At 40.5% G+C, this 13349-nt stretch overlaps 1 protein-coding gene across 1 annotated transcript in view; it reads left to right on the forward strand.

Moving 5' to 3' along the window:
• The window catches only part of UBN2 (ubinuclein 2), a 75279-nt gene that overhangs the window by 9692 nt on the left and 52238 nt on the right, over positions 1-13349 (forward strand). Inside the window, exon 4 of the mRNA XM_011941559.1 lies at positions 12995-13096. Within this exon, the coding sequence (XP_011796949.1) occupies positions 12995-13096 (102 nt within the window). The remainder of the gene's footprint in view (positions 1-12994; positions 13097-13349) is intronic.

A 13349-nucleotide genomic window follows, 5' to 3' on the forward strand; every position in this document is an offset into this window, starting at 1 on the left:
ACTACAGGCATGCACTACCATGCCCAGCTTTTTTTTTTTTTTTTTTTTTTTTTTTGTTTTGGGGTCTTGGTATGTTACCCAGGCTGGCCTCAAACTCCTGGGCTCAAGTGATCCTCCCACCTCAGCCTTCCAAGTAGCTGGGACTACAGGCATGCACTACCATGCCCAGCTTTTTTGTCTTTTTTTTTTTTTTTTTTTGTTAGAGACAGGGTTTCACCATGTTGCCCAGGCTGGTGTTGAACTCCTGGGCTCAAGCAGTTCTCCTGCCTCAGCCTCCCAAGTAGCTGGGATTACAGGCATGCACCACCACGCCCAGTTAATTTTTGGTCAGGCTGGTCTTGAACTCCTCACCTTAGGTGATCCACCACCTTGTCCACCCAAAGTGTTGGGATTACAGGTGTGAGCCGCTGCACCCAGCCTAGAGTGTCTATTTTGCCGTGGGTTACAAAATCAAGGATTAGAATTGCCCTTTGCAAATGGAAAAATTCCTCTATATAATCCTATAAGTAAAGTGATTCAGTGTATGATGCACTACCTTAAAGTTAGCATTAAGTCTTCTTAGTTAACCCTAGGATAGTATCTGGCATAGAAAGACCAACGTTCTGGCTGGGCGCGGTGGCTCAAGCCTGTAATCCCAGCACTTTGGGAGGCCGAGACGGGCGGATCACGAGGTCAGGAGTTCGAGACCATCCTGGCTAACCCAGTGAAACCCCGTCTCTACTAAAAAATACAAAAAACTAGCCGGGCGAGGCGGCGGGCGCCTGTAGTCCCAGCTACTCGGGAGGCTGAGGCAGGTGAATGGCGTGAAGCCGAAAGGTGGAGCTTGCAGTGAGCTGAGATCTGGCCACTGCACTCCAGTTTGGGCGACTCCGTCTCAAAAAAAAACAAAAAACAAAAAAACAAAAAATCAAATTAATAGTTTCTTTATTGAAGTTACCAATTCTAATCACTTGCTGTGACATGCCCTTTTAATTCCTTGGCCTCTTTGAATTGAATAAATTCTCTTCAGCCTTCTTTAATCCCTTAGGAACAATTGAGAATCAGCAGTTTTAGGGTATTTAGGAGGAAGGACTGGTATCCATATGTGGTAATTAAAGAAATTGTGTATACTATTTTTGTGCTGTGTAGTCAGCTCTTGGCTGTATTTCCACTGCCTTGAAACTCAGCTCCTTTCTGTTGGTAGGTTGAAGAAATGGGCATAGATGTAAAGAGATAAGGTTGTGGCAGGGCTGGGACAAATAGGGAGTCTTGTGTCGACAGGATGTTTTCTTCTCACTTGTAGGACTGGAGTGTTTTTTTAGCAATCAGGGTCATTCTTGCTCTGTCTACTAGAGGTGATCAATGAATGTTGGTTTTTAGTTTGGTTTACTATTAGCTGGAGGCAATTCGGGGTCAGGGGGTCCAGTACTAAGAACATCTTGTTTGTTTGTTTTCCAGTTTAGTGTTACAGTGTAATGAGGCTGCATTGGCCTAAAACACCGATTGTCAGGTTAAGCAAGTACTAATGACTCAGTGAGGAATATTCTTCTGAGTCACAGCGGGTTAGTGCCTAGAAGAGTAGATAAGAAGGAGGTTCTTCACTTTAGGTGTAGCAAAATTCAAGGGTTTTTTGTTGTTGTTTGGAAAGTAAGTTTTGATTTTTAAAGATCTACTTAAGTTATAAACTATGTAATATCAACTGCAGAGGTTCAGAGAATTAAGTAAGATTTTGATTCTGCTGCAGTAAGGATACTGAAAAAGAGAGTAATTCAACAGAGATCTTTCTAGTAGGGAAGAGACTATAATCCTTTGCCAATGTAACTTGAATTTCTTTAGGTTAAATTTTAATATTTGTGAATTAATTTGTATGTACCTTTCTGGCAACTGTCAAAAGTTTGGTTCCAGCTTATACAATTTACGCATTACTGAATTTTAGCATGATTAGGAAACTGGAGGGTGGAGAATAGAAATGGGGTGGTAAGGCAGAAGGCAGGTCAGGGTTAGAAGTTTTCCAGGAAGACCGCAAGTGAGGAAAAGCAGACTATACCTAGAAAACTACTCTAATGGCCTCTGTGATGAAGGAGGGAACTGGATTATGCCTTATAGTTGGCAGAAATCTGTTTATAAGTGGAGCAATGCTTGTGGAACCCTGGTTGTTGGAAAGTGAGTCAAGAAAGAGGTACTCAGGTATGGGTGTGTCAAATACAGGTTATCCAAAACTCTTTCCCCACAGTGGGACTGAGAAGTAGAGCCAAATGAGGAGGAGTTCCAAACTCTGGTAGTGAACATTTGGTGGGCCAAACCTAATAAAATAACATTTATTGAGTGGGTAGTACATGTCCTTAATAAAACTCAGGAGATACAAAAGGTCATGTGATAAAAAGAAAATCTCCTTCCTAGTCCTTACTCCCAGCTAACCAGGTCACTCCTTAGAGACCCTGTCAGTTTCTTGCCCCAGAGAGCTGTGTGTATGTGGGCAGTCATATATTTCAAAGATTTTTTTTTTTGTTACTGTTCACTGAAAGAGGATATATAAATACAGATAAATGAAAAGATCAAAATAAAAATCAGCAAATCACCTGTAAGTCCACCGCCAAGCAGAACCACTGTGAATAGTTTGATGGTTTAAAGTATACCCTTTCAGGAATTTTTAAAATGCATGTGCAATTACATATGTACTTTCTTGCACTATAAAAAAAATTTTTTAGAGCCAGCTGTGGTGGCTCACACCTGTGATCCCAGCTACTTGGGAGGCTGAGGCAGAAAAGATGTCTTGAGCCTAGGAGGTCAAGACCAGCCTGGGCAACATAGTAAAACCCCGTCTCTTAAAAAAAAAAAGTTAGATCACCTGAGCAATACATGAATATGTTCCTTTTATTAAAGACAAATTCAAATAATACATAGTACATCAAAGTCTTCCTGTACCACTGTTTCCAGTTCTATCCCTTCTCCATCGTAATGACCATGGTTATCTGCTTGTTGTGTATTCTTTGAGCATTTTATACATATCTATAGATATATATTGCTATGTTTTATTTTTCATAGATGAGATCATCCTGTTCGTATGATAGTGGAATAAACAATATCTTGTTATTTAGATGTTGTCTCCCTAATTACCATTTAAGTTGAGGACCTTTTCAGATGCTTAGTGAACACTGATAGCACCTTTTCGTGAATAGCCTGAGCTGTACATAACATTTAGGAAACTGTTCTTGTTACCCTCTATATTAATAAATACTCTCTATCACAATTTTTGAAAATTTATTTACTTATTTATTTGTTTTGGGGGCAAGGTCTTCATCGCTCAGACTGGAGTGCAGTGGTGTGGTTACAGCTCCCTGCAGCCTTGACCTTCTGGGCTCAAGTGATCCTCCCACCTCAGCCTTCCAAGTAGCTGGGACTACAGGCATGCACTACCATGCCCAGCTTTTTTGTCTTTTTTTTTTTTTTTTTTTGTTAGAGACAGGGTTTCACCATGTTGCCCAGGCTGGTGTTGAACTCCTGGGCTCAAGCAGTCAACCTGCTTCAGCCTCCCAAAGTGCTGGGATTACAGGCATGAGCCACCTCACCCAGCCTACCACATTATTCTTCAGTGGCTGTTAACATTGAATAGATATGTGGTAGTTTGTATAATTTATGCTTTTATAATTGATACTCTTGGTGAAGACCTTATACTTGTAAGATCATTTTGGGGGGAAGCATTTTGGTCAGATTAATACTATTATGATCAAATAAAACTTTAAGTCTTTTATTTGCTCCCCTTGATAAGATACATACTTATTTAACAATGCTAATCATTTTGCTGCTTAGATTAGATTATGGACTCAGAACTATTATGGTTTCTGGTGGCAATAAACTAGTCACTTTGGCTAGACATAGATGTTCCTAAATCTAATTATCCATAAATTGTTTGCACTTCTGCATTTATCTGATTGTGCCCATTACAACAGAACGTGTTTGTTTAGCTTTCCCAAGTAAATCTTATAGGCAGCTGTTTATGCCTAGATAAAAAGTATGATAGGAGAGCAGAAAAAGATCATTGTCATTGTGATTTTAATTAGAAAGCATCTTGGAGAAAAGATTGAAAATGTAGGCTGATACGTGAAAGCTGGGAGGATTAAGAGAGTAGCAGGAGACTATCCCAGATGGGGAGAAAGCACAAGGAATGGTAAGAAGGTGTGTTTGGGGGAGAGTTGGTAGACAGTTTGAATGGATGAAGTGTTCATATTGGAAAATTGTAAGCAGAAAGTTGGAAAGGTGGTTTGAGTCAACATGTAGAAGGCATTTAACTGGTGCCATGTTAAGGGTTTTCAATTCTTATGGGTGGAATGCTTCTGAAGCATTTTGAGCAGGGGAAATGATACGGTGTTTTCAAAATATTAATTAGGTGGTAATTATGCAGGATAAATTTGAGGGAAGAGGCTAGGCGCGGTGGCTCACGTCTGTAATCCCAGCACTTTAGGAGGCCAGGGCGGACGGATCACCTGAGGTCAGGGGTTCAAGACCAGCCTGGCCAACATGGTGAAACCCTGTCTCTACTAAAAATACAAAAATTAGCCGGGTGTGGTAATGTGCACCTGCAGTTCCAGCTACTGGGGAGGCTGAGGCAGGAGAATCACTTGAACCTGGGAGGCAGAGATTGCAATGAGCTGAGATCATGCCCTGCACTCCAGCCAGGGCGGCAGCAGAGTGAGAGTCCGTCTCAAAAACAATTTGAGGGAAGAGAGGCTAATTAAGACATTCATTATGTTTAAGTGAAAAACAAAGGCCAACATTCTAGCACTGACAGAATGGAAAGGAAGCTGTAGATATGGTTAATCATGGCAACAAAGATTTGTGGGGAGAGATACTTGGAAGCAGAAATTATGAGAGACTTTTGAAATAGCATTATTGAGGTATAATGTAAATAAATTTAATTCATCCATTTTAAGTGTACAGTTGGATGGATTTTAACAGATGCATACAATCCTGTAACCATTACTACAATAATGATACAGAACAATTGCGTCACCCTAGAAAATTCCCTTTATAGACAGATCTGTCCCTCCAGACTTAGCCCCTGGCATCCTCTGATCTGGTTCCTGTGACTCTAGGCTTTTTTGGTGTTTGTTTGTTTGCCTTTTCTAGGGTTTCCTGTAAATGGAATCTCATGTCTTCTGCTTCTGCTTCACTTAGCATAGTACTTTTGAAATTCCTCCATGTTTTGCCTGTGTCCCTTTTTATTGCCGAGCAGTAATCCACTGTATTCCTACTGTGGATTATGTACCGCAGTTGTTTATCCATCCACCAGATGATGACCGTCGGGTTGTTTCCAGTTTTTGGCTGCCATGAATCAAGCTGCTGTAAACATGAGAGTACAAGTCTGTGTGTGAATACACATTTGCATTTCTCTTGGGTGCATGTAAGAGTGGGGTTGTTAGGTCCAATGGTAACTCTATGCTTAATAAGAAACTACCTGAGGGCCGGGCGCGGTGGCTCAAGCCTGTAATCCCAGCTACTTGGGAGGCTGAGGCAGGAGAATCGCTTGAACCCGGGAGGCGGAGGTTGTGGTGAGCTGAGATCACGCCACTGCACTCCAGCCTGGGCAAGGAGAGCGAAACTCTGTCTCAAAAAAAAAAAAAAAATTATAGGGAGTATAAAATTGTAAAAAGAGCACCCTGTGTTGAATTTATGGAGTTCCCCCCTCCATTGTGTCCTATCTTTATGGCCATGTTCTGTTTCCTGTTATGTTGTTCTTATGCTCAGGTAATGTGACAGTTCATATTCAACATCAATTACTAAATGGTTTTTTGGAAAAAGATCAATATGACTGTTAAGTACTTAGTTTTACCTAGATTATACTAAATTGGTTGTTGTACATAAATCTTTTTAAATAGCTAAGTCCAAGTTTTGACATTTCTACAACCGTGTAGGCTCCAGATTCGTCTTGATGGTTAGAAAGGAGGCAGGATACAGGTAAAAGAGGCTCCCATACCTCTCTTTATTCCCAGTTAAGGCTCCAGAATGTTTAGGCGAAACATCTTGGTTTTCAATTCAGTTTTTAGATGGTCTCTAGGTAATATATACCTTTTATGAGGCCACCTGTACTCTCTACTCTATACTCTGGAGTAAGATGCTTCTATTTGATGGGTATAGACTTGTTCTCTTGGCCTTCTAGGACATAAGATAACCTATAATTGTTGAAAGATTTCTCTTAGTGATTTTTTTCTCACCCCATTACCCCAGCCATTCTGAAACATCATGCTGTCTTAGAATTGGATATAAATTCAGTAATCTAAATGAAAACACCTAGCACAATACCTTGTGCCTAGCAGGGGCTCAGTTAAGACTATTTGAATCTGAACGACTCTGAATAGGAAGGCGTATATTCTGCCAGACATTTATTAATATTCATGAAATCACATTATAACTTTAAAATCTGCTTACTGTGCTATATAGACATTGAATACCATCTTTCACACTTAGTTCTATGTGGTTTTGGACTCTCAGAGCCCTAGTAGTTTCATATTTGTTTTAAAAAGAAGGGTAAGGGTAGATTTGATAATAGAAAAGTTATTCTGAGCAGTCTTATAAATGAAATAGTTGACCAAATGGAATAACACTGTTTTTACTCGAAGACAAATTATTCTTCTAAATACTCTTGATTTTCTTGAGACCCTGTCTCTAATAAGAATAAGAATAATAAAATCGGCCAGGTGAAGTAACCCGTGCCTGTAATCCCAGCACTTTGAGAGGCCGAGGTGGGCAGATCACCTGAGGTCAGGAGTGCAGCCAGCCTGGCCAACATGGTGAAACCTTTCCATCTCTACTAAAAATACAAAAATTAGCCGGACATGGTGGTGGGCACCAGTGATTGCAGGTATTCAGGAGACTGCGGCAGGAGAATCCCTTGAACCCAGGAGGCAGAGGTTGCAGTGAGCCGAGATCGCGCCATTGTACTCCAGCCTGGGCGACAAGAGCGAGACTCCATCTCCCAACAAAAAAAAAAAACAAAAACAAACAAAAAAGAAATATATATATATAAATGAAAAGTCTTGATTTTCTTTTGTATGAGTTGTAAAAGTGATTCTTTCCAGATAATGTTTGAAAGAATGGCAGTATCTTGGAATAACTAATTTCTGATGAGTAACTTCTTCACAGTAAATACTACTCAGCTGAGTGGAAAGAAATATAATTTTATCTTAAAATAATTATGGATTAAACTGTCTTCAAATGTGGAACTGATACCACGTAGTTGTTTTGAAAGCATTTGTGTACTGTTTCCGGGAGTTGTAAGAAGTCAATTACTCATTGGTTGATCATCCACACTTGCTGAGGGGTTACAGCTTCCTTGGGAACTTCATAGGCTAGTTTTCCTGTTTGTTTTGGCCTTATGTTAGGTCTGGTCCCTAAGGATCACCTCAGTATGGAGCTTTGGGAAAACTTGTTGACACCACCATAAAGTAAATCCTACTTACAAAACACAAATACCAGTGGATTTATGGTTTCATAGACCAATAATAGTATGATATTACATGTACAATAAAGACATAAAATAATCTTTTAAAGCAAACTGGGGTAGGGGAGAGGGCCTTAAATAAGGGCAAGGAGGAATTCCTAGTTCAAATTAATAGTTTCTTGCCGGGCGCGGTGGCTCAAGCCTGTAATCCCAGCACTTTGGGAGGCCGAGAGGGCGGATCACAAGGTCAGGAGATCGAGACCATCCTGGCTAACCCAGTGAAACCCCGTCTCTACTAAAAAATACAAAAAAAAAACTAGCCGGGCGAGGTGGCGGGCGCCTGTAGTCCCAGCTACTCGGAAGGCTGAGGCAGGAGAATGGCATAAACCCGGGAGGCGGAGCTTGCAGTGAGCTGAGATCCGGCCACTGCACTCCAGCCTGGGCGACAGAGCGAGACTCCGTCTCAAAAAAAAAAAAAGAAACTACCTGATTCGCTGAGAGAGAGCTTTAAAAGAAAAAAAGAAACTACCAAACCATTTTCCAAAGTAGCCACATAATTTTGCATTCTTGCTAGTGATGTATGAGAACCAATTGCTCCATGCTCATGTTAGCATTTGATGTCATCACTCTTAATTTTAGCCAATGATGGTTTTAAGGCAGAAAAAATAGGATGAACAAAATAGGAATGTCAAGTGGGAGAAGCTAATTTGGAGACAGATGACAGTGGGAACACTAATTTCAGTTTTGCTTTATTAGAGTTTAAGGTGTTTTCAACTTAAAAAATGACCCTATAGGTTCTATAACTTCTCATATAGAATTTTTAAAAGAATGGCCTGTTGGAGTTAGGCAGTCATGAGTTTGAAGATTGGCTTGCTTACTTTCTGTGTGACCTTAGATAAGTTACTTGACCTCTCTGAGCCTTCGTTTTTCTCATTTGTCAAATGTGAACTAATAGATGATTGTACTTAGTATAGGATCTGATGCAAGGTTAGCATTCAGTGAATGGTAGCTTGGTATTTAAATATATATTTTATGCCCCCAGTGACTTGTGAATTTCTTGCAAATCTGAGCTTTTTTTTTCTTTCGAGCTGTTTTATTCCCCAACTGTGTTAGTTCCCCATACCAGTAGTCAGAGTGATTTTATTAAACACTGATCTTGTCAGTTGCTTCCTTGTGCTGATGCCTTCAGTGGCTTCCACAAGTGCTTAACTCCACTTGTCCTTGTCTGGGTATGATTATCTTAGGAAGAAGCCTTGATTAGGTCCTCTTTTGAAAAGATCTCCTTTCAACCTTTTTCCTTTCTGCCATTTATAACTACGGTAGTCATTTGTTTAATCTTTCTCTTCCCCTCTCTGTACTTAACTGCTTGTGTATAACTATAAAATCATGAAGGCTGGCACATGGTAAGTGCTCAGTAAGTTTGTTTAATAGATTATCTTGTTTTAAGTTACCTGAAGACAAGGACATTTCATACTTAAATTCTTTCTGGTATTTTAACATATTGCTTTCTATGGCATAAGTTCTTAACATATTTTTGACTCTAAGTAATGGTTCAAAATAAGCTATGTAGAATCACTGGGTCAAATAAGATGAAGAGTTTTAAAAATTATTTTAGCATATTTCTTTTATAACAGCATATTTCTTTTATAACATATTTCTTTTATTTCTTTTATAACTTCATAGGAAATTTGGAAAGCATAGAAAAAGCAGAAGAAGAAAATGTAAAAGTATTGCAAAGTCTCTTGGCAGATGCTTTCAGTTTGCTTTCCAAAAGAGTTTTATTGGTACACTCTTTATCAGCAGTGTTTGAGCAGTCCTATTCTCCATCTTTTCAGAATTTAAAGGTTTATAATTTGATAGAGGAAATCGATATCTCACTGTAATCTCATTTATTGATCATTTTCCATTGAGTTGTAATGCTGCCTTTTTCATCTTTAATTGTTATATGCTAGGGTAGGTTTCTGAACAGTGCTGTTCATTAATCTTTTTATTCTTTTTTTTTTTTTTTTTTTTGAGACAGAGTCTTGCTCTGTCGCCCAGGCTGGAGTGCAGTGATGCGATCTCGGCTCACTGCAAGGTCTGCCTCCTGGGTTCAGGCCATTCTTCTCCCTCAGCCTCCCGAGTAACTGGGACTACAGACGCCCGCCACCACACCCGGCTAATTTTTTGTATTTTTAGTAGAGACAGAGTTTCACTGTGCTAGCCAGGATGGTCTCGATCTCCTGACCTCGTGATCCACCTGCCTTGGCCTCCCAGAGTACTGGGATTATAGGTGTGAGCCACCGCTCCCGGCCATCTTTTTATTCTTATGTTCCTGCCTCATCTATTTTCACTCCCATAACTTTAAAAATATTTCGTATGTGGCAGGACTAGGCCTCTTCATTAGTTTTGTCTGTGGATTTTTATATATCTCTTAGATCTCTTCCTCTCTCTCTCATTTTAGGACGAAATCATCCCTCATGTCCTTAACTGCTTGTGTGTAACTTTTTCTCAATAGACTATCTCCTACCAACCTCTCTCTTTCCCTTTCCTGAATGCTGATTCTCACCATAATTCTATAACATAATGTAAAGGTCTCAGTCTGCAGACCTGCCCAAATGGGAAAAATAAGGACAATCTAATATGTATTTTGCATCTAAGCACGTGGGTATGTTGTATGTATATATGTGTGTGTGTATATATATATATATTACACCTGTGTGTGTATACACACACACACACACACACACACATATATATATGTATGCATGTTGTTTAAGGTTGCCAACTGGTATTTCTTGAGGATTGTCATTGTTCTGGGATTATGCCCTCAGTGGCCTTATTTAGCAAGGTGTTGCCACCCTATGTTGGTTCCTAGAATTGTACTTGAAACTTTTACCTAACTTGTAAAATCTAAAAATATGGGAGCCATTACTTATATTTCGCACCACAATGTCTTTCTTGGTGGTGATGGTGTAGTAATCATGTTGTTTTGTCCGCCAAAAAGCGTACAGTGGAGTCACAGCTTATATGGGAGTTATGTTTTTTTAGCATCACTATGTAATAGTAGCTAGTCAGAATTGCCTTTGCAAGTTACTTGTAAAGTGATGACACCATGTTGGAGATGTCTTTCGTAAGTCTGGCGTAACTTTTTTCCCTCAAGCACTGGAACAGATCACTGTTTCTTTGCGTTGAAACAAGATGAAGCAATTTGCTTTTATTTAAGGGCCGTGTTACATACAACTTACTCATCTTTAACCATTAGAATCACACTTTTCATTGAGAGGTGTGTGATTTGAGAGCTGAAACCAAATGAGGTGACTAGAGATTTACATCTTGCATCTCGTGCTCTCTATGAGGCTCACTGTGGCTTAGTGGTGGCATATTGGTTTGCAGAATACTTTGCACTCATTGTTTTCTTGATTTTGTTTTTGAGATAGGGTCTCGCTCTGTCACCCACGATGGAGTGCAGTGGCATGAACTTGGCTCACTGTAGCCTCAACTTCCTGGGTTCCTCCTGGCTCAGCCTCTCAAGTAGCAGGGACCACAAGCACATACCACCATGCCTGGCTAATTAAAAAAAATTTTTTTTTTGTAGAGACAGGTCTCATTATGTTGCCCAGGCTAGTCTCAAACCCCTGGGCTCTTGCAGTCCTCCTGCCTTGGCTTCCCAAAGTGCTGAAATCACAGGTGTGAGCCACTGCACCTGGCCTTCTCTTCTCTTTCCAAGCGTCCTCTTCCCTGCTCCCCTACCAAAAAAATCATGGGACAGGGAAGTCTTAGAAGATGCTTAGAAAATTTAAGATGGGTACCATAGCTTGTGACTGCAGTCCTGGCTACTTGGGAGTATGAGGCAGGAGGATCACTTGAGCCCACGGGATCAAGGTGAGCTATAACCATACCATGGCACTGTAGTCTGGGCTACAGAGCCAGACCCTCTGTCATTTTTTTTCTTTTGGAGACAGAGTCTCGCTTTGTTGTCCAGGGTGAAGTGCAGTGGTGCCATCTCAGTTCACTGCAACGTCCGCCTCCCCAGTTCAAGTGATTCTTGAGCCTCAGCCACCCAAGTAGCTGTGATTACCGGGGCATGCCACCACACCTGACTAATTTTTATATATTTAGTATAGATGGGGTTCAGCCATTTTGGCCAGGCTGGTCTCAAAGTCCTGGCCTCAAGTGATCCCCCTGCCTCGACCTCCCAAAGTGCTGGGATTACAGGCGTGAGGCACTGTGTCCGGCCCAGACCCTGTATCAAAAAAAAAAAAAAGAATTATAGACTCACAAAAAGTTGCAAATATACTACAGAGAAATCCTATGTGCCCCTTGAACCCAGCTGCTCCCAGTAGTAATATCTTACATATCTATAGTTATCCAAACTAGGAAATTGACATTGGCATAATACAGTTAACTAGATAATAGATCTTAACTCAGATTTCACATACTCATTTCAGTTTTTACATGCACTCATTTTTCATTTTCTTGTATGTCTGTGTATATAATTCTAATTATTAAAACAAATACTTTTAGGCTAGACCCAGTGTCTCACACCTATAATCCCAGCACTTCAAGAAAAAATTAAAAATTAGCAGGGCTTTATAGCATGCACCTGTAGTCCCACTTACTCAGGAGGCTGAGGCAGGAGGTTCACTTGAACCGAGGAGTTTGAGGCTGCAGTGAGCCATGATCATGCCACTGCACTCCAGCCTGGGTGACAGAGTGAGACCCTATCTCAAAAAACAAACATGCAGTGAGCCATGATCATGCCACTGCACTGCAGCATGGGCAATAGATCAAGACCCTGTCTTTAAAAATAATAATAATAATAATTTTAAGCATAATTTTAGGTTTACAGGAAAGTTGCAAAGACAATACAGAGAGTTCCCACACAGCATTCACCCACTTTCCCCTGTTGTTGACATCTTGCAGTGTTGTTGACATCTTGCAGTGTTGACATCTTGCAATGTATACATTTGTTACAGCTAAGGAGCCAACATTGGCACACTACCATTCAACTGCACATTTTATTTGGATTTTACTAGTTTTCCCCTAGTGTCTTTTTTCAGTTTCTGAATCAGCCAGGTTACCATATTACACTTAGTCATTATTTCCCCTTAGGTTCATCTATACTGTGGCAGTTTTTCACATTTTCCTTCTTTTTGATGATTTTGATAACTTTGAAGAACACTGGTAACTCATTTCACAGAATGTCCATGAATTTGGTTTTGTCTGATGGTTTTCTCAGGGTTAGGCTGGGGTTATAGTTATTGAGAAGGTCACAGAGGTGATGAAGTGCAGGTTTTGTGACAGATCGTGGATGCGTGCAGTCAGTATGATGTGTCCCTGTTGATGCTGACTGTGACCACCTAGTAAGGGAGTGTTGGCCAGGGTTTCTACTGTGAAGTTCCTCTGTCCTGCCCCTTTTCATACTCGTTGGAACAAGTCACTAAGTGCAACTTGCACTCAAGGTGTGGGAGGTCTTAAACTTCCTGGAGAGGGGGATTGTCTACAAAGATTAATTGAATTCTTCTAACAAGTCTTTTTAAAGTTGATGAAAACAGCATGAGTACCGAATCAGTCTAACATGTCTGTTCTTTGCAGGGTGGGAAACCCCGTAAACACCGGAAGGATCGGCTACAAGATTTAATTGATATAGGCTTTGGCTATGATGAGACAGATCCATTTATTGATAACTCAGAGGCTGTGAGTAATGTATCTTTAATATAGCTGCTAATTCATTGTTTGTATGGGATAGTAGAAGTCAAGGGTAAAGTAACTTAAATAGTGCAGTGAATGTTTTTATTTGTGCTTTTTTTTTTTTTTGAGACAGAGTCTTGTTCTGTCGCCCGGGCTGGAGTGCAGTGGCCGGATCTCAGCTCACTGCAAGCTCCGCCTCCCGGGTTTATGCCATTCTCCTGCCTCAGCCTTCCGAGTAGCTGGGACTACAGGCGCCCGC

Source organism: Colobus angolensis, unplaced genomic scaffold (assembly GCF_000951035.1).
Source record: "Colobus angolensis palliatus isolate OR3802 unplaced genomic scaffold, Cang.pa_1.0 Scaffold2, whole genome shotgun sequence".
Lineage (NCBI taxonomy): Eukaryota > Metazoa > Chordata > Mammalia > Primates > Cercopithecidae > Colobus > Colobus angolensis.